Source organism: Geotrypetes seraphini, chromosome 8 (assembly GCF_902459505.1).
Source record: "Geotrypetes seraphini chromosome 8, aGeoSer1.1, whole genome shotgun sequence".
NCBI classification, from domain to species: Eukaryota; Metazoa; Chordata; class Amphibia; order Gymnophiona; family Dermophiidae; genus Geotrypetes; species Geotrypetes seraphini.
This window is the reverse complement of record NC_047091.1, coordinates 49,526,286-49,551,567: the sequence shown is the minus strand read 5'-3', so window position 1 is coordinate 49,551,567 and position 25,282 is coordinate 49,526,286. Positions and strand designations below refer to the sequence as shown.

Sequence of the window (25,282 nt, the reverse complement as noted above, 5' to 3'; positions counted from 1 at the left end):
AATGCTGCAGCAACTTTTTTTGCTTTAATTAGTACAAACATCCCAGGCTTATCCGTTTTCATTAATGAAAGCAGTTTTGGGCATAAGCCTCGTCTGATTTATAATCAAATCAGTTACAAACGCCAAGATGGCTTAGTACATCACCAAGACAACTCAACTTGTGAATTATTGGCTGCCTTCTGAGTTAGAGAGTTGCACGGGGACAGAAATCCCACCCATCCCCGCCCGTCCCTGCCAGGATCCTCTCCGTCCCCGCCCGTCCCCATAAAAAGCAGCAATTTCTTCTGACAGGATCATCAATTCCACAGTTTCTTTTGTGTTTCTGCTGCTGTTTTCCTTGTGGAATCTCTGGTGGAACCCTTATTTTGTTTTCTGTTCAGGTAATTAACTTATAAACCCCCTCTTTTACTAAGGCTGACTTGTCCATTATATTATATGGACGAACCCTGCTTCCAAAGCCTTCCTTGCCCGTGGGAGTCCCGTTGGCTAGAGGGGGGATTCCCGTGGGACTCCTGCGGGACCCGCGGGATTCCTACAATCCCCGTTCCCGTGCAGACCTCTATTCTGAGTATTGAAGACACACCTTTGTTTTCTCCTCTCAAGCCTTTATTGCTATTCACACAACTCCTCTACCAACTTTCCTGGAGCCCCTGATAACCCCTGACTCCAGAAGTCAGTTAAACCAAAAGCATTTAAAGTGTTTTAGCAACTGCTGCTAAGATGCCAAACTACTCAGCTCTGTCTACCATGAAGGCTCCTCATGAAAGCTGTTTTACAGAGCGTGAAATATGAAATAGAAGAAATGGTGCAGTTAGCTTATAAAATTTGTTGTCTGAAAATGGACAAAAAGGTAGATGTCCTATCCAGGTTTACAGTGCTGTCTTATAGGAGTTTCTAAAAGTTTTTTAAAAGGGGGGTCTATGGACCTGGTGCAACACTGGCAGGATACATCATCTATAAACCCCAAGGAAAAATTTAACACGGCACCAAGCTACACAGCTGTGGTCAGAAAGTGTGCAAATACATTGTATCCTCCAAAAGGATACCCTCTGCTTCCTGCTGTGTTTGAGGTCACATGGAGCGCTACCAAGACCTGAGGAATGACCAAAGGTTAAATTACAGAAATCCTAAAAAGAGATGTGTCAGACCCGCATAGACATACAATTCCTATTTTTGTTAAAAAAGCACATTTTAAATGTATAAAAATATTTAGCCATAAAGAGCATGAGAAGGTCAGGATATAAAAATAGAGGCATAGACAGGATGTACTCTTCCACGTCAGCATCTCTGAGCTAGGCCAAGAGGGAGGGTGACAAACACAGCACTAGACAACCCCCAGTCAGAGGCAGAGCTAGTTGGGGTGCAAAGAGAGCAGCCACCGCACCCCCACCCCCCCAGGATTTTGAATGAAATGGGTGCCTAGGTGAATTGGGCCTGCAGCCTCACATCGACACCTGTTTTACAAAACATCTGCTCCTGCTGATGGCAAAACCCAGCTATGCTTCTGCCCCTCCTCTCCCTCCCATATCAATCAGTATGGGGTTTCAGGCTATTCCTACTGCAGGTGTGCGAGACAGCACTGCTTGGATATGCCTGAGATCACTGTACATTTCTATTAGGGAGAGCACAGGGACCGAAGCTCTATCTACCTCTGCTCCAAAAAGACCCAAACCAGGGCATCTCTTGGCTGATATACCCCAGAGGGCAGCTAGCACACCATGTCATATGGATAGAAAGAAAGTCTGGGAGAAAACCAGAACTGGCTCTGCTTTGCTCACCGCATGCATGGGTCACCCTCCCCCACCTACCCCAGAAGAATACGAAATGTTTTTCAATGCCTTCATTTTACAGTCAGAGACATAACATTAACGATTTGAACTTTTAATGAAAGAGGGGACAAGAAATGTTCTAGTAACTCTTAAAGGTCTATAGCATCTTCCAAGTCGTGTCTCAAACTGTTAGTGTTGATTTAGGGATGACCACTCAATGGACCATTTGAGCTTATTAAAAAAAATAATCCTTCATAAATAGTGAACAATGTTCTAAGCATCATGCTCCAAAATTCTTTGGGGGAACGTCAAGCCTTGTATCCATCCATAATCCTGAGCACGTCATCCAGAATTGAAGGCCCCAGATCTAGATCAAGGCCAATTAGGGATCCTGATAGGGCTAGCGCAGACTCTAGGGGTGGTATGTTGCCATCCTGGTTTACGGGACCTGCATGGGAGGAGACGGTCAGTCTTTCCTTATGGTCAGGAGTCTTGCTGCCTAAGAGAGAAGTTTCTGAGGAAGCAGCAAAGGACAGAGAGGTAGTTACAGGTTCATAGTGAAGGTTGGACGAGAATGAAATGTCTTCCTGACTATGGAACGTAACAAACATGGACCGCCGAGTGGTGTCTTCCTCCAGGTGTAACCTGGGAGGCTTGGGAGGAGCCTGATCCTGACTGGGGATGCCACTGAAGACGGGGAGCGATACTGCACTCTTGAGGAACCCACAGTACGCCCCTGGACTGAGCTCTGCATTCAGGCTCCCATCAGCGCTCTGGAAAGCCAGTCTCTGGGAATAGCCTGGAAGCAAATCATACTTCCCCTGTAAGAAGGAGAGTTCACCAAACATATCTCCCTCTCCATCCAGGCCAATGTGGGCACTGTGACGGAAGTCCCCCAGAGGTGGGCTGATCATATCACCAGACAGCACATCTCGAAGCTTGACCTTTTTACCCCTTTTGGGAGTGGAGGTTTTTAAGTAGATGGGGGTTTTAGCTGGCATGTTGGAGGCAAATTATTCCAAATCTCGTGGCTCTTCAAAGAATGGTAGAATCAGAAGACTCTTTCCAAAACTCTGTGTCTTGCAAGAACCGATGTACAGTACAAGCTTAAATGTGATGATGCAATGGAAATAAGTTTCCAGTATGCTCCCAGTTGCTTCTGTTTATAAATCACAGCTTAAAGTTTTCTTCCTCCTGCAATGAGAGGAAAAAGGTAAAAGTAGGTACATGATACGAAAGGGTCTTGAGTAAATCACACTTTCAGAGACATTTTGGGAGAAGTGTTTCCAACCTAATTCCATTACTCTGAGATTCCGATTAGGCCCAAGAGGATTGTGTGAATTCCTAACTCCTTCAGCTTTTGGATGCACACAGTTTATACCAGTGCCCCGACACAGAAGTGTGAACTACTTGAAAACTGAAACAAGACCTCTTGGTAATGAGTTTCAAGTTTCAATGGCAATGCTAAATCAAAGCGCGAAGCCTGGATTCCCTAAATGGTTCTCTTCTCTGATGAGACAGGTAATTAAACCTGAAGTACACCAAAATATGATTTTAAAAACCCATATATTTGGTTATTTAAAAAAAATTTCAATTTTATGTTTATTAGAAAACTTAAAACCCCCTCTCTCCCCCACCCCTGTTTTTACAAAAACCACGATAGCGGTTTTTAGCATAGGCCAGCATGCTGAATGCTCTGCACTGCTCCCAACCAATCCTCATAGGAATGCTATGAGCGTTGTGAGCAGCGCAGAAAATTCAGTGCTCCGAACTGCGCTAAAAAACGCTATCGCGGTTTTCTAAAAAAAAAAAAAAAAGGGGGGGGGGGTTAATGTAGCACCTAGCAAGTCAGAATAGTTTACAAATATATAGAAATCACAACTCACATTCAAGAGATGGAACTTCAATAAAAATAAAAAAGGTTCACACAAGATACAAGGGGGAAAAAAATACCCCCCCCCCCAAGAAACCCAAAATTAGATAACTAAAGGAAAATACAGGCAGGGTCCCCCACTAACACAACCTGCCATTATGTGGTGCTTCTGTTTTGCATCAATCGGGGCAGATTTAAGCCAGAAAGTTTCAGACTATGCAAGTGAACTAGGAACAGCCAGGGCTCCTGATATCGATCCTTGTGTGGCGTCCTGTTCACCTTAACATAAAAAGTTGACCAACCAGGAGAGATTCTGCTTGTAGGAGAGTCCAGTCTACATCTAGTAGCTTCACTTCTGCAGCATCTACTAGGAAATGTGTCAGCCTGGATGATGTGTGTGGGTGGGGGGGGGGGGAGGTTGCAGTGAGCTCTTCATCTTGCCTGGAGGAAAAGCCCATATTGGATCTGGTACTGATGAACGGAGAGTGTCATTAACCTCAGATTAGGGTCTTAGGCTTCAGGAGCATCTTCAAGATAAGTGAAGAAAATGAGGCAATCAAGAACCCCCCATGAAGTGGCGAGTTGGTACAGCTCTCAGGCTTCCAAAGAGATGGCATAGAGCAGCTGGTGTTACAATTACATATGTGTGTCTAGCACTGTATGTCTTGTAGTGGAAGATGTGATTCACTGGTAGAGCTGCTGCCTCTGCACCCAGAGGTTGTGAGATCAAATCCCAGTGCTGCACCTTGTGACCCTGGGCAAGTCACTTAATCCTCCAGTGCCCACCACTTTGAATGCCAGCTTTGAAATGTCAAAGTTTAAAAAAAAAAAAGGCAGTATACAAGTCCCCATTCCCTTCTAGAAATAATTAGTAACAATAGTCACCCTATGAAAAGGTACAGAGTGGCCAGATATTTCAGACAACCACCACTACCTCAGTAGATTTTGTGGCTGCTTGAATTACAACACTTTGCAGCTGAGGGGGGGGGGGGGGGGGGTGGAAGGGGCAAGGTGTTCAGTTCAATATGGAGCCTATAAGAACCAAAAAGGAAGTTGATAACATCAGGAACAGTATACCAGAAATAATGGAGGTCACCATGGCAATGGGACAGATTTAGAGGACAGTGATAACACAAAGGGTTCAGAGGTAGAGACAGATTAATCTGGCAACCAACTATGGGCTAGATTCACTAAGCCCAACAATCAAGTTCCAACCACTTAGCGACCCCTTTGCGACCCAATTTCCCAATGATCCAAGTCACTAACCTCTGTCCTGATCATCCTCTGATCCACACATGCAAATGAGGATAACGGCATTCAAATATAGGCAGGCAGTGATTCACTAAAAGAGGGACACCGACTGGGCTGACCGATCCAAAAATAAGCAACTGCTGAGAACAAGTCGCTCAGGTCCTTTCTGACTGCCCTGCTCTCTGCCCCGATCTCCTGCTCACTGCCTCCTCGACTCTGGATGCCGTCAGCATTCAGAATCCTGGTACAATCCCTCGTACTAAGTCAACTTGATTACTGTAACATCGCTTATTTAGTAATTTCCCAAAAGAATATGCAACGTTTACAATTGATGCAAAATGCAGCGGTCAGACTAATCTTTGGGCTAAAGAAATTTGATCACGTTGACACCTTACTACCGACAGTTGCACTGGCTACCGATGGAAGCACGCGTAAAGTTTCAAGTTCACCTGCCTCTGCTTTAAAGTACTGTACGGACTAGCCCCTAAATACATAACTGACCTTTTCTCCTTCTCAGCCAACAGACACAAGAGAAGCTCACATTCGAACTTCGTGTCCCCCCCAGTTAGAGGATGTAAACTGAAAAAACACCATGATCACCTTCTCTCACATCAAGCAGCATTATGGGGTAAAGATCTAGAACAATTGCTTTCATCCATTACTTATGAGGAATTCTGGAAGTGCCTAAAAACACATCTGTTCCTGAAGTATCTAGACAGCTGACCCGTACATCTCCTCCTCCTCAATAACGGTTCTCTTGACCTATTAACCACCATCTTTCACCTCTTTTAAGTTCAATCAATTTGTATCCTTCTTTGAATCTTTTGTAAACCGCATAGAACTTCACGGTACTGCGGTATAAACTGTTGTTATTATTATTAAAAAAAGTAAAGTTTTAAAAGCCAGGGTTCAGAGCACAGCGCTGTCCTGCTTCTGCCCCAGCCTTCCCCCGCAGTGCGAGTCCATGGTTTTAACCCGCTTGTTTAAAGCGGGTTAAAACCATGGGCTCGCCATAAAAAGTTAAGTAATAAAAATAAAAAAGGTTGCTGCTCTTTAAGCATGTGCATATGGTCTGCGCATGCATCGGGATCACTATTCAGTGACCCGAGCAGTCGCGGTTGGGGGCGTGATTCTGATCGCCCTCATTTGTATGAGGGCGATTTGTGAATCAGCCCCCCCGGCCACGGATCAGATCGCACCCGATCCTTGGCGTTAGTGAATGTCACTGAATAGCGATCCCGACGCATGCGCAGACCATCTGTAGATGGTCTGCGCATGCTTAAAGAGCAGCAACCTTTTTTAAATGTACAAACTTAAGCATCTATCAAAAGGAGATACCAGTTGGGCAGCAAGATGGAACAATTCATTTTTATCTCCCTCCAGAGCACAGAACTTAACTACCCTGCTTCTTTGAACATCCAGCTTGGTCACAGCTGGCGCTGGGATTCTCGTGCTACTCATGGATTTTGATTCGTTCTCTTTCTAAGTTACTGGAACCTGCCGCACTGAAAACTTTAATTCACTCATTGGTAATTTCCTGTTTAGATTACTGTAATGCCCTTTATAAGGGCATTACAAAAAAGGAGATCAGACGACTACAGATCGTCCAAAATACCGCTATTAAAATCATTAGCGGGGCAAAGAAATATGATCACGTCTCCCCTCTCCTAATCAACGCCCATTGGTTGCCAATCGAACATAGGATTAACTATAAAATTTCACTTTTAACATTTACAACCAGACTGAATAACCAACCTGATTTTATTAATAGCCTTTTAATCCCGTATGTTACGTCAAAATCCCTCCGCTCAACTTCTCAAAATCTTTTAGTTATACCTTCTTTAAAATCAATTAATACTTTACGCACCAACAATTTTGCTGTTACTGCTCCTCTCTCTGGAATTTATTGCCTATATATCTTCGTAACGAATCAGATATAAAACAATTTAAAACAGGATTAAAGACATTTTTATTCCGAGACGCTTTTGGTTAAAATGCCCTTTTAAGGGCCAAGTTTATAATTAAATCTTAATTTTTATTAATAATTTTTTACCTAACCTATTGTTTTAGCCATTTATGTTTTGCCTATCCTATATCAATTGTAGTTGTTCCCCATCCGTCCCTTTGTTGTCGTATGTCTGTGCAAGTCACTTGTTTTTCCTGTTTTAATATACGTTTCAAAGTAATTGTTTAACTTGTTTTTATGTAATTCTATTATGTTAACTGCTTAGAAATTAGATTAAACGGTCAAACAAATATTTTAATAAACTTGAAACTTATTCCCTTCAAAAGTCACTAAGCCCAGTTACTGCAGCAAGTTGTCAGTCGTGGGCCACGTACCAGGATGCCTTCAAGGGCTCTATTGCTCTGAGTGGGCTCGCTCCCCTTCCAAGGTAGTGGACACTGCCTCTGTAGAATCCTCAGCCTGGCTGACCTGAACCAGAAATTGAACCCAGGTCCTTCCACACAGCAGCATGTGGCAATGCCACTGGGGAGCCAACCCAGAGACAATGTTTATTTTACAAACAAGTTTGAATCCACTCAGCTCTGTCCAGGCTGGGAAGAGCTTTTTAAAGTTAGTAGACTATAAAAATCTCATCTATGCACAGTGGTTAAAGCTACAGCCTCAGCTCCCTGAGGTTGTGGGTTCAAATCCACACTGCTCCTTGTGACCCTGGGCAAGTCACTTAATCTCCCCCATTGCTCCAGATACATTAGATAGATTATGAGCCCTATAACTCGATGTAGCATAGGATAAAGAGAAATAATTATAACATACAACTCGCTTATAACATATAACTAGCTTAGAATATGATCTCCTGAAACAGTCAAAGACTAATACTTTTCTTTTGAGAGGAAAAAGGTCTTGGTAACCCCACAAACAATCTCAAGGGATAAAATGAGTCTGCATAAACTGGGGTTCCAATGTCTTTCATAGACCTAAAAAAAAAAAAAACCCACAAACCCCCCCCCCTCAATTAGACCATAATAATAATAATAATAATTCTATTTGTGGTTTTAAATAAATTGATTTTTCAATTTTCTTAAAGTGTTTTTTACTTTTTAAATTTTATAAAGATCAGTGCAAAATAGCAGCAACGTCAAAGTAGGACTTTGACGGCGTCCGTTGTTCAAAAGACAGAATGATTGGGTTATAGACTGAGAGCCCACCAGGACAGACAGGAAAAAAAGCAATGTTACTTACCGTAACAGTTGTTATCCAGGGACAGCAGGCAGCTATTCTCACTAGTGGGTGATGTCATCAGACAGAGCCCCGGTACGGACGTCTCACAAGCACGTGTTGCTTGTAGAAACTTAAAGTTTCTAGATGCCCGCACCGCGCATGCGCCGGTGCCTTCCTACCCGGAGATCCGGGCGTGTCTCCTCAGTTCAGGTAGCTAGCCTGAGAAGCCAACCCAGGGGAGGTGGGTGGGACGTGAGAATAGCTGCCTGCTGTCCCTGGATAACAACTGTTACGGTAAGTAACATTGCTTTATCCCAGGACAAGCAGGCAGGTATTCTCACTAGTGGGTGACCTCCAAGCTAACCTCAGTGGGATGGAGGGGGAGTTGGCGACTTAAGAGAATAAATTTTTCAATACTGTTTGGCCAAACTGTCCATTCCCGTCTGGAGAGGGTATCCAGACAATAATGTGAGGTGAATGTGTGAACCGAGGACCAGGTGGCAGCCTTGCAAATTTCCTCGATTGGTGTTGATCTGAGGAATGCTACTGAGGCTGCCATTGCTCTGACCTTATGGGCTGTGACCTTACAAGGAAGTGATAATCCAGCCTGGGCATAGCAGGAAGAGATACAAGCCGCCATCCAATTGGAGATGGTGCGCTTTGATACGGGTCTTCCCAACTTGTTAGGGTCGAAGGAGACAAAAAGTTGAGGAGTGGTTCTGTGTGGCTTGGTGCGATCCAGGTAGAAAGCCAAGGCACGTTTGCAGTCTAGAGTGTGAAGGGCCGATTCTCCGTGGTGAGAATGAGGCTTAGGGAAGAATACTGGAAGTACAATGGATTGGTTGAGATGAAATTCGGAGACCACCTTAGGCAGGAATTTCGGGTGAGTGCGGAGGACCACCTTGTCATGGTGGAATACTGTGAAAGGTGGGTCCGCCATCAACGCCTGGAGTTCGCTGACTCTGCGAGCGGACGTAAGGGCTACAAGGAAAAGCACTTTCCAGGTGAGATACTTCAGAGGGGCCCTGTTGAGTGGTTCAAACGGGGGCTTCATGAGGTGGGAAAGGACTACATTGAGGTCCCAAACTACTGGGGGTGGTTTGAGAGGAGGGTTAACATGGAAGAGTCCTTTCATAAATCTGGCGACCACCGGATGGGCCGAGAGGGGTTTCCCTTGTAGGGGCTGGTGGAACGCCGCAATAGCGCTCAGGTGGACTCGTATGGAAGTGGACTTGAGCCCAGATTGAGATAGGTGTAGGAGATAGTCCAGCATGGAGGATAAGGAAGCTCGCTGAGGTTCCGTTGACTTAGAAACACACCATGAGGAGAATCTGGTCCATTTTTGGGAGTAGCATTGTCGAGTGGCGGGCTTCCTGGAAGCTTCCAAGACCTCCCTCACTTCTTGTGAGAATTGGTGAGGGGTTACGTTGAGAGGAACCAAGCTGTCAGGTGGAGAGCCTGCAGGTTGGGATGAAGTAGTGATCCTTGATGTTGAGTAAGCAGTGAAGGAAACACTGGAAGTGGTACTGGTTCCCTGCTGCTGAGTTGAAGTAGGAGGGAGAACCAAGGTTGTCTGGGCCACCGAGGAGCTATTAGAATCATGGTGGCCCGTTCGAGTTTCAGCTTGACCAGAGTCTTCTGGATCAGCGGGAATGGTGGGAACGCATATAGGAATAGTTTCCCCCAGTTCAGTAGAAAAGCATCTGCCTTGAGGCGATGAGGAGTGTAGATCCTGGAGCAAAACTGAGGCAGTTTGGCATTGTGGGGAGCCGCAAAGAGGTCTATCTGGGGCGTCCCCCATTGCGTGAAAATTTGGTGAAGGGGGCTGGAATGGAGAGTCCATTCGTGCGGTTGTAGCAGACGGCTTAGTTTGTCTGCTAAGACGTTGTTCTCCCCCTGGATGTATACTGCTCTGAGTAGGGTGTTGTGGCGCACCGCCCAGTCCCAGACTCGTAGAGCTTCCTGGCAAAGGAGGGCCGAGCCCGTGCCTCCTTGCTTGTTGATATAATACATGGCGGCCTGATTGTCTGTGCGAATGAGGATTACCATGTCGTGGAGTAGGTGTTGGAAAGCTTGGAGCGCATTGAAGATGGCTCTGAGTTCCAGTAGATTGATTTGGTGTAGTCTTTCCGCACTGGTCCAGAATCCTTGGGTGCGGAGACCCTCCAGGTGGGCCCCCCATGCGTAGTTCGACGAATCGGTTGTGAGAACTTTCTGATGGGGGGGAGAGTGCATCAGCAAACCTCTGGATAGATTCGAAGAGGTCATCCACCAAAGTAGAGACTGCCGAAGAGCAGGTGTGACTAAGATGCGTTTGGATAGTGGATCGGACGATTGATTCCACTGTGATGCCAGGGTCCACTGGGGGATCCTGAGGTGGAGTCTGGCAAAGGGTGTCACATGTACTGTGGAGGCCATATGGCCCAGGAGCACCATCAGTTGTCTCGCCGGTAGGGTTTGGCGAGTAGACACCGATTGGCTGAGATGAAGAAGAGACTCCATGCGTTGCCGAGGCAGGAATGCTCGGAGTCGGGTGGTGTCCAGGACCGCTCCGATGAAGGGGAGGGACTGGGTGGGTTGTAGATGAGACTTGGAGAAGTTGATCTCGAAGCCCAAATTCTGGAGGAAGTAGGTTGTAGCCAAGGCCGCCGAAGTGACCTCTGGGGCTGACGGGGCCTTGATGAGCCAGTCGTCGAGGTATGGGAATACCTGTAGACCCCTGTCCCGGAGTGCCGCGGCCACTACCACCAGGCACTTTGTGAAGACTCTGGGGGACGAAGATAGGCCGAATGGTAGCACTCGATACTGTAGGTGCAGATTTCCCACCCGAAATCTGAGGAACTTTCGGGAGGCCGGGTGAATGGGGATGTGAGTGTAGGCCTCCTTGAGATCCAGGGAGCATAACCAGTCGTTCTGCTCGAGGAGGGGGTTTAGAGAAGCCAAAGTCAACATGCGAAACTTCTCTTTGACCAGGGACTTGTTGAGGGCTCGAAGGTCTAAAATGGGTCGCAGGTCGCCCGTTTTCTTCGGGACGAGGAAGTACCGGGAGTAAAACCCTCGGTTCAATTGGTCTGACGGGACCGGCTCGACAGCCCGAAGCTGAAGTAAGGTTTGGACTTCCTGAAGAAGCAGGGCGGTCTGCGTCGAGCTTGAAGGATACTCTCTTGGAGGATGGTCCGGGGGGACCCGGTGGAATTGAAGAGAGTATCCTTCTCTTATGATGGTGAGGACCCATAGGTCCGTGGTTATGGCCTCCCATCGATGGTAAAAAAGATGGAGGCGGCCCCCTATGGGAGAGGCCGAGGTTATGCTCCCGGGGGGGGCGTCAAAAGGGCTGGGGAGCCTTAGGTACCGCCGGTGGCTGAGGTTTTTGCTGAGACTTCTGGGGAGGTTGTCTCTTCGCAGGCTGTCTCGCAGCAGGCGTTTGTCTGGGCATGTAACGCCGCTGGTAAATCAGGGGTGGCCTGGAAGGTCGAGACTGTTGAGGTTTGGGTTTGGGCCGCAGGATGGATTGAAAGGATTTTTCATGATCCGACAGCTTCTTGGTAACAGTTTCGATAGACTCATCGAACAGGTCAGCTCCAGCACACGGTACGTTGGCGAGTCTGTCCTGTAGGTTGGGATCCATATCGATAGTACGGAGCCATGCCAGGCGACGCATAGCTACCGCGCTTGCGGCGGCGCGTGCCGAGAGTTCGAATGCATCGAAGGAGGATTGCATCAGCTGGAGACGTAATTGGGAGAGGGAGGCTACCACTTCCTCGAACTCGAATCGAGCTTGGTTGTCTATGAACGGAGTGAACTTGCGGAGCACCGGCAAGAAGAACTCCAGATAGGAAGAGAAAAAGAAGTTGTAGTTTAGCACCCGTGACGCCATCATGGAGTTTTGGTAGAATTTTCTACCAAATTTGTCCATCGTTCTCCCCTCTCGGCCCGGCGGTACAGAGGCGTAGACCTGGGAGGGATGAGAGCGTTTAAGGGAGGACTCGACCAGTAGGGATTGGTGGGAGAGTTGAGGGCCCTCGAACCCTTTATGGTGCACGATGCGGTATCGAGCATCGAGTTTGCTGGGGATCGCCGGTATGGAATACGGCGTTTCGAAGCACTGCATGAAGGTCTGGTCCAGTAATTTATGCAAGGGGAGCCGAAGCGACTCCGTTGGAGGGTTAGGTAAATGCATGGTGTCCAGATACTCTTTGGAGTATCGGGAGCCCGTGTCAAGGGTCACATCCAGGTCCTCCGCCATTTGTCGGAGGAATGATGAGAAGGACAATTGTTCCGCCAGCGTCGGTCTGTGGGACGGGCTGGAGGAGGAGGAGGCCTCCAGGTCCGTGGACATCGGGGAGTGACAAGGAGAATCGGGCGCCAGTGTCTCCTCGTACTCCGGGCCCCTCGGGGGGGACACCTCTGATGAGGAGTATCCCCTACGTTGCAGTTTTTTCTGCGGTGACACCTCCGAATGGCGTGAGGAGTGCCAGGATGAGTGTCTCGATCGGTGCCCGTCTCGGTGGCGGGACGGGGATCGGGATCGTCTGTGCATCGCATGGTCTCCCGAGGCCCCCAAGTGGATAGGGCTGGAAGCGGTGGATCGCAACTGGGTTTGCGATGCGGGTTCTTGCGATGCTACCCAAGTCTGGTAAGGAGTACGGAAGAACTCTTCCTGACTATGCCCAGGGCTTCGAGTATCGATCGGAGGTCTGGTCCCATGTTGGCGCGGAGGCGTAATGGGTTCTAATGGCGGCATATCGGTAATCGAGGTTTGCCGCGTGGGCATCGCCGCCCTCCCCCGTTCGTCCTCGTCGGTTGTCGAGGTCGAACGGTGTGGGGGAGGGGGAGGGGGCGGACCGCCCCTTTGGACCGGTACCGGGAGGTCACCCTGTATGGCAGCGATGAGCCCGGGTCCGATGGTCTGCATGAGCTCAACGAATTGAGCTTCCAGCGCGGACCGTAGCGAAGCCGATAAGGAGGGATCCGCACCGAAAGGGGGTCCTCCTGCACGGACATCGCGCTCCTTCGAGGCCGAGTGCTTCTGCTTAGTAGCTTTCGGCACTTTGATGACCATTGGTGGCACTGTGGAAGGAAGAGGTACCTGAACAGAGGAGACCGGGGCAGGCACCGACGTCGAGCTCGTGGATGGTGTCGGGGTGAGCGATGCCGGTTTCACCACACTCGATGCAGGAGTGGTCGATGCCGGTTTCGCCCGAACCGGGGAGGTATCAGATGAAGTGGAGGCTGAGGGATCCTTAGCTGCGTCCATCTTGAACATCGATTCCCACAATAGGCAACGCCGCTTGAAAGAGCGTGCCGTAAGGGTAGAGCAAGGCCCGCACGATTTCGGGATGTGGTCGGGGCCCAAACACTGCAAACAGCGCCGGTGAGGGTCCGTGAGTGAAATCGCGCGTTGGCACTTGCTGCACTTTTTAAACCCGGTGATTGGCCGGGACATAGGCCGGAAAATCTCCGCCGCTAGGTCGAAGCCAGTGGGCCTGAGCCACGTGGCCGGCCCGTTCGACCTGCCGGAGGAAATAATCTTCTTTTTTTTTTTTTTTTTTTGAAAAAGAAAAGTACTGTTAACTGTAATTAAAAGAAAACGAAAACGCGGACAAGGAAGGCAAATTTAACTGAATTCAGCTAGCGCATGAAGAAGTTGAACTTCTCAGCTCCGCGGAAAAGAAAGAACTGAGGAGACACGCCCGGATCTCCGGGTAGGAAGGCACCGGCGCATGCGCGGTGCGGGCATCTAGAAACTTTAAGTTTCTACAAGCAACACGTGCTTGTGAGACGTCCGTACCGGGGCTCTGTCTGATGACATCACCCACTAGTGAGAATACCTGCCTGCTTGTCCTGGGATAATACTCAAATACCTGAATAAATTTATGTAAATCGTACTGAGTTCCCCTGGAACAGGGGTAGACAATTCCGGTCCTCGAGAGCCGGAGCCAGGTCAGGTTTTCAGGATATCTACAATGAATATGTATGAGATGGATTTGCATGAACTGCCTCCTTGAGATGCAAATCTATCTCATGCAATTTATTATGGATATCCTGAAAACCTGACCTGGCTCTGGCTCTTGAGGACTGGAATTGCCTACCCCTGCCCTGGGAGAACTGTATAGAAAATTGAATTAATGAATAAATATGCATAAAGCCACATCTAGTCTTCAGTTATCTTACCAGGACTGCTTGTCTCAGGTTATGGCCATTTGACTGAGAATAGTTTACTGCAGTGGTTCCCAACCCTGTCCTGGAGGAACACCAGGCCAATTGGGTTTTCAGGCTAGCCCTAATGAATATGCATGAAGCAAATTTGCATGCCTATCACTTCCATCATATGCAAATCTCTCTCATGCATATTCATTAGGGCTAGCCTGAAAACCCGATTGGCTTGGTGTTCCTCCAGGACAGGGTTGGGAATCACTGGTTTACTGCACAGATAGTGGGCTTGTTCGCTGGGCAATAGGGATAAAAGCTCAGATGAGACAAGAGTGCCCTTCCCAGAGCCTCTAATATCTGCAGTCAAAAGAAATCTCTCCTTCGCCAAACCTGCTTTCCAGTTCTATGAAAGATGCTTCAGAGAATTGCTTCAGAGAATTTCCTCACAGAATAAACATTTCCTTATGGACAGTGGACATAAAGCTCCACTATAGTCATGGGATCTCTCCCCACAGCCCTGGCCAGATTTTACGGGCTGTAAAAAGTGGGAGCCAGGAAGAGAAACAAAACTGGATAAGGAAGGAATGCAAACGCAGCACACAGTTCATTAAATCAAAACGAAACGTCATTTCTTTCACGACGAGAAAAGGGAATGGGGGATGGGATTCGATATTCTGGGCGTCAGGTCAAAAGCACGCCGGGACAAAGGCGCGCCCAGACAATTGAGCGCAGCGCGGAGGCGCGCACGGGGGAGGGAACCCCCCCACTTTACTTAATAGACATTGCACCGCGCTGTGGGGGGTTGTAACCCCCCACATTTTACTGAAAACTTAACTTTTTCCCTGTTTTTAGGGAAAAAGTTCAGTTTACAGTAAAATGTGGAGGGTTACAACCCCCCATAACGCCGGCGCGATGTCTATTAAGTAAACTGGGGGGGTTCCCCAACAAAACCCCCCGTCGGAGCCCCTAAAAACTGTAATTTTGTGCGGCACGCACTTCCACGCTGCGCTCAATTGTCGGCGCGCGCTTTTGTCTTTCGCGCCGTTGTCTATGAACCGATATTCTGTCTTTCTAGGGTAACGATCGAAGCGGTTTACATATTATATACAGGTACTTATTTTGTACCTGGGGCAAATTTTAGTGATTTCCATTTACAGTCCAATCAACTTAACCAGCTGCACTCTTTCCAGACACTCAGGTCCCCTTCCTATAGGGCACACTGTTGAAAGATGCTTTGACAAGTGTAACAGACTAGGGTACTCAATATGATGAAACCTCAAGCCCAATGTGCAGCGGTGGTTAAAAAAACAAACAGGATGCTGGGAATTATTTAAAAAAGGGATGGTTAACAAGACTAAGAATGTCATAATGTCCCTGTATCGCTCCATGGTGCAACCTCATTTGGAGTATTGCGTTCAATTCTGGTCTCCTTATCTCAAGAAAGATATACAGTGGTGCCTCACACAACGAACTTAATTCGTTCCAGGAGCAAGTTTGTTATGCGAAAAGTTCGTTATGTGAAACGCGTTTTCCCATAACAATACATGTTAAAAAAAATAATTCGTTCTGTAGCATAAAATATGCTAAGATGACATAAAAAAAGATAAATTTTTGGTTATTATTTTTATTTAGATACATCTAAAAACATAATTGTTTTTTAAAACAACACACATTTTTTAAATTTAAAGACAGACTAAGTAGAGTCTAATTTTACAGTGAGAGAGGGCAGAGTCTCAGCGGCAAAAACTGGGACTTAACTGTTCATTTTTTTTTTTTTTTCTACCGTGTTTCCCCGATGATAAGGCAGGGCCATCAAATAAGACAGCCCCCCCTTTTTAGAAAAAAATGTAAAATAAGGCACCCCCCCGCAAATAAGCCACCCACCGATACCTGCGCTTACCCGAATCGGGTGGTACGGTGGGTGACTCCGTGTGGTCCCTGGCACCCCCGACACGATCGGGGCAAGAGGGAGCTCAAGCCCTCTTGCCCCCCCGACTCCCCGACACGATCGGGGCAAGAGGGAGCTCAAGCCCTCTTGCCCCCCCGACTCCCCGACACGATCGGGGCAAAAGGGAGCCCAAGCCCTCTTGCCCCGCCGATTCCCCAACTCCCCGACAATATCGGGCCAGGAGGGAGCCCAAGTCCTCCTGGCCACGGCGACCCCCTAACCCCACCCTGCACTACATTACGGGCAGGAGGGATCCCAGGCCCTCCTGCCCTCGACGCAAACCCCCCCTCCCCCCAACGACCGCCCCCCCCAAGAACCTCCGACCGCCCCCCCAGCCGACCCGCGACCCCCCTGGCCGACCCCCACGACACCCCCAACCCCCTTCCCCGTACCTTTCTGTAGTTGGCCGGACAGACGGGAGCCAAACCCGCCTGTCCGGCAGGCAGCCAACGACGGAATGAGGCCGGTTTGGCCCATCCGTCCCAAAGCTCCGCCTACTGGTGGGGCCTAAGGCGCCTGGGCCAATCAGAATAGGCCCGGGAGCCTTAGGTCCCTCCTGGGGGCAGGGCCTGAGGCACATGGTCGGGTTGGGCCCATGTGCCTCAGGCCCCGCCCCCAGGAGGGACCTAAGGCTCCCGGGCCTATTCTGATTGGCCCAGGCGCCTTAGGCCCCACCAGTAGGCGGAGCTTTGGGACGGATGGGCCAATCCGGCCTCATTCCGTCGTTGGCTGCCTGCCGGACAGGCGGGTTTGGCTCCCGTCTGTCCGGCCAACTACAGAAAGGTACGGGGAAGGGGGTTGGGGGTGTCGTGGGGGTCGGCCAGGGGGGTCGCGGGTCGGCTGGGGGGGCGGTCGGAGGTTCTTGGGGGGGGCGGTCGTTGGGGGGAGGGGGGGTTTGCGTCGAGGGCAGGAGGGCCTGGGATCCCTCCTGCCCGTAATGTAGTGCAGGGTGGGGTTAGGGGGTCGCCGTGGCCAGGAGGACTTGGGCTCCCTCCTGGCCCGATATTGTCGGGGAGTTGGGGAATCGGCGGGGCAAGAGGGCTTGGGCTCCTTTTTGCCCCGATCGTGTCGGGGAGTCGGGGGAGCAAGAGGGAGCCAGGCGGAGAGAGGGCAGTTAAGCGCAGTGCCTGCGCGGAAGGATGCAGCTCGGGCGACTTCGTTGTGTGAAACGAAGTTCGTTGTACGAATCAAGACATAAAGTTCGTTGTGCGCAGCGTGCGCTGTGCGAGGCGTCCGTTGTGTGAGGCACCACTGTAGTTACTATCCTTTTGGGACTTTTCAATACATCTCATTAGCTTCAATAAATATCTAAATATACAAAAATATAATTTCAAAATGAATGTATGGTGGGATATGATGTAAATGATAAGTTATAAAATTAGGCTTTGATGTATAATAATAAATGGATTAAGTTATTTTGAAATTAGCTTTTTGTATATTTAAATATTTATAAAAAAAGATATAGTAGCGCTAGAAAAGGTTCAAAGAAGAGCGACCAAGGGAAAAAGGGGATGGAACTCCTCTCGGATGAGGAAAGACTAAAATGGTTAGGGCTCTTCAGCTTGGAAACGAGATGGCTGAGGGGAGATATGATTGAAGTCTACAAAATCCTGAGTGGAGTAGAATGGGTACAAGTGGATCGAATTTTCACTCCATCAAAAATTACAAAGACTAGGGGACACTCGAAGTTACAGGGAAATACTCTTAAAACCAATAGGAGGAAATTTTTTTCACTCAGAGAATAGTTAAGCTCTGGAACGCGTTGCCAGAGGATGTGGTAAGAACGGATAGCGTAGCTAATTTTAAGAAATGTTTGCACAAGTTCTTGGAGGAAAAGTCCATAGTCCTTTATTGGTGGCATAGAATATTGCTACACCTTGGGTTTTGGCCAAGTACTAGTGATCTGGATTGGCCACCGTGAGAACGAGCTACTGGGCTTGATGAACCATTGGTCTGACCCAGTAAGGCTATTCTTATGTTCTTATTTACTCTTATATACATTTCAGAACACAGTTGAAGACTTATCTCTTTTCAAAGTGTTTGGTTAATTAACTTATTCCTATCTTCTAGACTATGTTATATGGGCTGTATAAAGAGAGGCGTAGTCAATAGAAGGAAGAAGGTTTTGATGCCCCTGTACAGGTCATTGGTGAGGCCCCACTTGGAGTATTGTGTTCAGTTTTGGAGACCGTATCTGGCTAAAGACGTAAGAAGACTTGAGGCGGTCCAGAGGAGGGCGACGAAAATGATAGGATGCTTGCGCCAGAAGACGTATGAGGAGAGACTGGAAGCCCTGAATATGTATACCCTAGAGGAAAGGAGAGACAGGGGAAATATGATTCAGACATTCAAATACTTGAAGGGTATTAACGTAGAATAAAATCTTTTCCAGAGAAAGGAAAATGGTAAAACCAGAGGACATAATTTGAGGTTGAGGGGTGGCAGATTCAGGGGCAATGTTAGGAAATTCTACTTTACGGAGAGGGTAGTGGATACCTGGAATGCGCTCCCGAGAGAGGTGGTGGAGAGTAAAACTGTGACCGAGTTCAAAGAAGCGTGGGATGAACACAGAAGATTTAGAATCAGAAAATAATATTAAATATTGAACTAGGCCAGTTACTGGGCAGACTTGCACGGTCTGTGTCTGTGTATGGCCGTTTGGTGGAGGATGGGCAGGGGAGGGCTTCAATGGCTGGGAGGGTGTAGATGGGCTGGAGTAAGTCTTAACAGAGATTTCGGCAGTTGGAACCCAAGCACAGTACCGGGTAAAGCTTTGGATTCTTGCCCAGAAATAGCTAAGAAGAAAAATTTAAAAAAATAAAATTAAAAAAAAAATAAAAAATTTTAAATTGAATCAGGCTGGGCAGACTGGATGGACCATTCGGGTCTTTATCTGCCGTCATCTACTATGTTACTATGTTAACTGTTTATAATCTTTTGTAAACCGCGTTGAACTTACAGTTACACGGTTAATAAGCGCAACGTTATGTTATGTATGTTACAAGGTGGATATTGAATTTCATTTCATATCAGACAACCACACTTTGCCTACAGACGTACAAATAAAAAAGTCTTTTTAACGACTAAAAGAGAAGTGTCACACATTTATACATCTCCACAGTTTACAGAATCAGGACCCCTGAGGAAGTAGTGTTTTTCGAAACACGGACCGTGTTGGGTCCCAACTTCTCATTTATGAGAACCACCAGCTGGATTATCACTATTTACTTATTCCAATGAATTTTCTGTACTTTGCACATCAACTTTATAGTTCTCTTTTTCCCTTTGGTTGATTGACTTTTACTGCAGATTTGTTGGACTTTTGGTTTTGGGTTTTTGGGCCATTTTGAGATAGCAATTTGGACATTTTTGGCAGATGGACATTTTTCAAAGAATTTGGATGTCTTACACTGCAGTTTGTCTTAATAGCAAGGGGGCACGTTGGAGGCATGTTCTGGACAGGACTAGCTTGGGCCCAAAATTAAGTCATCTTCCAGTGATAAGTTTGTTTGTTTTTTTGTCTTTGATGTTTCTTCCTGTTCCATTATCTAGACCTGTTTCAGTCTTGTCCGGGGTACAAAAAAAGAGCCTGACTGAGCAGCTGATCACTGACCCCACCTTTTCTCAGGGGTTGTTGACTCCCCCCCCCCCCAATCAGCATTAAAAAAAAAAAAAGGTGACAGCAGATACCAGGCTTTATGACAGCTTTAGGTATTAAAGATATTTCTAATAGGGTACATCTGCGCCGTCAAATGCATGCATCGACAAGTGCGCGCATGAAGGGAGTGGGATTTTCAGGGCACAATTGTAAGTGTAATGGGGGAGGGTTTGCAGCAATCTTCAAATTAAGAGCGTGTCGACATCCCCTTGAAGGAGAGTGCAATTGTACTGGGGGGGGCTTCCCCCACCCCTCTCAGAGCGAAAACAGTAAGGCTTTGGGAGGAAAGCACGTGTTGTAGTTGGGGGGTTCCCCCCCCCCCACACACACACACACCCTCAACAAAAGCGCGAGTCAAACCTCTCCTTCAGAGCGCAAACAGGAAGGCACTTGGGGCAGTGCACATTTGTCCTGAGCACAAATGTCGGGGAAGAATTGTCAGAGCACTAATGCCCTGCGCGCATTTGATGGGTCACCTTCTAACAGAGCAGCAACCAAGAGTAAGGAGTGGCCTAGTGGTCAGCGTAGTGAATTTTGTAACTCCCCACTTTAACTCTTATTTATATACAAATACGGAGACCTCCTTAACATAGAAATAACTATTGCACCTAAATTTTAAAGACATCTGCGAGCGTGATGGGTATTGGTGCATGGTCTTCGTCATAAAGCATATGGGGACAGACTTAAAGATCTCAATCTCCATACTTTGGAGGAAAGGCGGGAGAAGGGAGATATGATAGAGACGTTTAAATACCTACATGGCGTAAATGCGCATTAATTGAGTTTTTCATTTGAAAGAAGGTGGAATGAGAGGGCATAGGATGATGTTAAGAGGCGATAGGCTCCGGAGTAATCTAAGGCAGATGCATGGAACAGTTTCCTGGTAGAGGTGGAGGAGATGGAGACTGGGTCTGAATTCAAGAAAACCTGGGATAGGCACATGAGATCTCAGAGAGAGGAAGAGAATGGTTACTGCAGATGGACAGACTGGATGGGCCATTTGGCCTTTATCTGCCATCATGTTTCTATGTGTCTTTAGGTATGTAGTAGGTTTTTATCTATTCCTGGAGGCCTCACAATATATAAGAGGAAGGTAGGATATGTGCCTGGATCCCATTTATACTCTATTGCTCTGACCATTAGGCTGTTCCTCTACAGCAGTGGTCTCAAACTCAAATCCTTTGAAGGGCCACATTTTGGATTTGTAGGTACTTGGAGGGCCTCAGAAAAAATAGTTAATGTCTTATTAAAGAAATGACAATTTTGCATGAGGTAAAACTCTTTATTTTATTTAATTCAATTTCTATCCCATCCTCCCAGTAGCTCAGAATGGGTTACAAGGTTTATAGTTTATAAATCTTTCCTTTTGGCTAAGTCCTAATAATAATATTGTAATTTATAGCTAGAGACATAGGATCAAGAAACTTTTATTTTGCTTTTGTGATTATGATAAACATACTGAGGGCCTCAAAATAGTACCTGGCGGGCCGCATGTGGTCCCCGGGCCGCGAGTTTGAGACCACTGCTCTACAGGGATGTTTATATGGCTATTTTTGTACAAATGTTACCAGACAAATGTTTTTGTGCCCGTTTGTGTGTGCGAGATCATATTTTGGAAGTTTTTCAGCACAAGAACATCCTTCTCATGCAATTTCCAATAGGACATCCTATTTTTTTTCAATTTGAAAATGGCTGTGAGATAGACCTTTATTTGGACATTAGGAGCAGGACATCTCAATTCCAACTTGGACGTTCTTTCAAAAACGCCCCTCTAGGCATCACATATCCTTCAGAAGTCCCATAAATGACAATGAAAAACAGACTTTAAATCTAGCACATTTCCTCCCATCTGGCAGCATTCTGCCTACGGTATACCATGGTGCCAGTAGCTCTCTTTTAGAGAAGGATATATGTATTTTTTCGCAGTTTGATTTGAAACCATACCAGCAGGTGTCAGGACTGTCCAACAGCAGAAGTGGCAGCAAGATTCTAGACCTCTAGAAAGACTGTTTGATCCTAGAAAACAAAACCCTCTGAATATAAATCAAACTAAATTTTGCCCCTGTCCATCAATGCCAAAGGTACATGACCCCAAGACCAAGGTTGCAGTGCTGCAGCATGATGGGAAATATGAAGGTAACGTGCCCTTATGCTTACTAAAATTGAGAGGAAGTAGAATCACAGTGAACTGAAGAAACCCAGGAGGTAAATTATCAGCTGTGGGAGCGATGCGGGCTTTCTGGGGGGGTGGAGAGAATAGGATAATTAGATTTCTCAACAAAACAGGCAAAGATAAGCTGAATCTACCTTTTGATGAAGCTACAAGCAGATCTACTCTGCAGGGGTTGCCGAGTGTCCCTTCAGTGAAAAGCACCAGACACACACAGACGAAAAATTGTTCCTTTAGTGCAGTGGTTCCCAAACCTGTCCTGGGAGACCCCCAGCCAATCAGGTTTTCAAGATATCCCTAATGAATATGCATGAGAGATTTGCATATAATGGAAGTGACAGGTATGCAAATCTCTCTCATGCATATTCATTAGGGATATCTTGAAAACCTGACTGGCTGGGGGTCCCCCAGGACAGGTTTGGGAACCACTGCTTTAGTGGTAACTTCACCTTGTCATGGAAAGGCTCTGAATTTTAAGAGACAGTTCCCTGCTACCTTTATTAAAATCTGGAAAGAAACTCAGAGGGCAGCTTGGAGTTAAACACTCTCCCCCTAGGGGAAGGGATAGGCAATTCCAGTCCTCAAGAGCCAGAGCCAGGTCAGGTTTTCAGGATATGCACAATAAGTATGCATGAGATAGATTTGCATCTCAAGGAGGCAGTGCATGCAAATCCATCTCATACATATTCATTGTGGATATCCTGAAAACCTGACCTGGCTCCAGCTCTCGAGGACCAGACTTGCCAACCTCTGCCCTAGGGGCATGTGAAAGGTAAGTCACATTGCAAAAAGGGATGAAATAAAAAAAAAAGAGCCAGTACAATGCAGTGGCTAAAAATGCCAGAGGCTTTTAGGCTGTGCAGAAAAGGCCTAGGCAAATCAGTCAATATCACAGGGGAACATGAATAAAATTAATGAAGTGATTAGTGCTTCCCACTAACAACCACAGTATCAGGATTTTCACAGTCACAGTGGAAAGAGTTAACACCCTGACCTAAACCATTCACACCTTGTGGGAGAACACCCTCGTCACTATGCAATGGTGACACCTAGTGGTTGGACTAGAGGCTCATGAATAAAAGATGCCACAGTGCCAGCAGCCAAAGAACCATTACTGCAATGACTGGACCAAAATAAACTGGGATGTGATGTAACAGCAAATGAAAGGTAAGATACCAGATCCCAGCTCTGGTTCTAGTTGAACTGGAAGTCCAAAAAGAAACTGCTAAGCCCAGAAAAGGGAACCTGAAAAAGAGAGATCACAACAGAGAAACTCCATCTTCTTATACATTTCTGTAGTAGAGCATAGAGCTAAAACCAAGTTTAAAACATCCAAGCAGAATACCAGTTTTATCCAAAAGGGAATGAAATAAACACAGAATTTATGGAGGGCACCCCCGCGTTCAACAGCTAATTAAAAAAAGAAAGAGCAGGAGCTAAGATAATCAGAAGGGGATAAGGATGTGGTGGGACCTTCCTCCTAAACAATGCTCCCAAACAAATGACAAAGCTTCAGCTGTGCACTTTAACAGGGCCACACCCAGCCCCCTCTCCCTGGCCCAGTCAGGGAACATTCTTGCACGATGCGTTTTTCCTCTTGAGTTTTGTGGGGTTTGTTTTTTTTTTTCATGTAAAAAGAGAATTCACATATCAATTTCCCCCCCCCCCCCCCTTTCTTTTCGGGAAAGTATTGATCATGTTTCCAACAACCCTATAGAAGAATATCTTGGAACATGAGACCATGGTAAAAATCTTTTTTCTAAGGAGCTCTCTCCAGGCTATTCCCTTCAGTCCCTCCCCTCCCCATGGGATAAACTTGCCCATCACAGCCTCTCACTTGGAGAAGAGAAAAAAGCGCAATAACATTTCTGGGGGTCACTAAACAAGAAACAACCCCGTGTTCCTAAGTCTGAGGCTTTGGTTCGAAGCAAGGGAAGAGGCGATTTGTTAGTGATTTTCTTGGAATCTGGTTTCCTACCTCAATATTTTATCTGGCATTTTCTGCTCTACCAACGTGAAACTTCTTTCAGGGGTGAAAGTCTAGCTCTCACATAGACATATGAGCCCCCCCCCGGGGCCCAGGTCACTATAGGACACAGATGGGGTGCGGGTCCAAGGGGACAAGGCAGTCGATGACTTCTGCCCCCCCCCCCGGCTCCAGCTTTCCTTTCCCGTCCCTCGGCGCTAAGGATCCTCCACGCCTCCCCCCACCTCCCTAGCGAGACCATCTCACGCATCCACCCCACCCTTTCCCAGCCCCCTTGGAGTTTCCTCTCCTGACCCCTGGTTCCTGAATTTCCTTCCCAGTGACAAATGTTTTCTGCGTTTAGACCCTTGAGATACTTGAAGTGCAACCAGGAACCACCCCCATCCTCCAGGATTTGCATTTAAAGGAAACCCGGCTTTTTAAAGTTGTCTTAATTGCGTCTCACTCCCTAATCGTAAATAGACTATAACTTAATCTAGGCTGGAAGAGGAGCATTCTGAAAATAATCTTCCCTTCCCCCCCCTGAAACTAAAGCCTCTCTGAATAAGAGCCTAAAAGATGAGTCTACCAATTCAGCCTTCACCTGGACGGCTTACCTACACGCCCTAAACTAAGGAGGAAACAGAGAAAAAGAAATGTAAAAAACCCAAAACATTAGCACGAGAGGCTTCTTCAGTCCTATAACTGCTGACCATATTTAGCGTATAAACTAGTCTAGTAATCTAGGATCAACCACTTGCCTTTCGCTGGAAACTGCCGCCTGGACCCAGCGCACGCAGAGCTATGCGAGCCCGAAATCTCCGCTCGGCATAAGCGAGGGCTTAACTTCAGCGCCCTACCTCAGTGGGCGTGGCAGAGGGAGGAAAACGCTCCTCCCACCGCCCCGACCTGCCTGGCGACTGGACAAGAACGCTCCATCTACTGCTGCTGCGCCTTGCCCGGGTGGGCGGGGGCGGCGACGGAGATGGCTCCGCCCTCCCGGAATATCCTAGTTTATTAAACGCTCTCTTTTTCCTGAAAGGCGCAGCACTACATAAAAATGGTGGTTTGCTTTATATTAGCTGACTTTGTTGACAAGTAAAAGTTGCTCTTTTCATTTCTTCGATTGCACTGTATTTCGCACAGAGAAATTGGTGCTGAAACAGTTTCTTCTGATTACCTGTTTTCACCTTTTTTTAAATCGATGCATATTGTGAGGGCCGAAAGTGCTAGGAAGGATTCGATTCCTGGCCCAGGCAGCACTATTCCCACCCCCACCGAAGAAAGTATTAGCTATTGTGTAGTGATGA

General features: G+C 47.2%; 1 protein-coding gene across 1 annotated transcript; it reads right to left on the bottom strand.

The window, feature by feature from the left end:
• Nucleotides 1-1,825: 1,825 nt before the first annotated feature.
• Nucleotides 1,826-24,609, bottom strand: LOC117366108 (cdc42 effector protein 3-like). Its single transcript, XM_033957234.1, has 2 exons — nt 24,590-24,609; nt 1,826-2,963 (listed from the first exon to the last, which is right to left on the bottom strand). The coding sequence occupies exon 2, from the start codon at nt 2,768-2,770 to the stop codon at nt 2,078-2,080; it is 693 nt and encodes a 230-aa protein (XP_033813125.1). The 5' UTR covers nt 2,771-2,963; nt 24,590-24,609; the 3' UTR covers nt 1,826-2,077.
• Nucleotides 24,610-25,282: the final 673 nt, after the last annotated feature.

What these genes read in the sequence shown, in the direction of transcription:
- LOC117366108 (XM_033957234.1), bottom strand. Translation starts at nt 2,770, where the DNA reads ATGCCAGCTAAAACCCCCATCTACTTAAAAACCTCCACTCCCAAAAGG.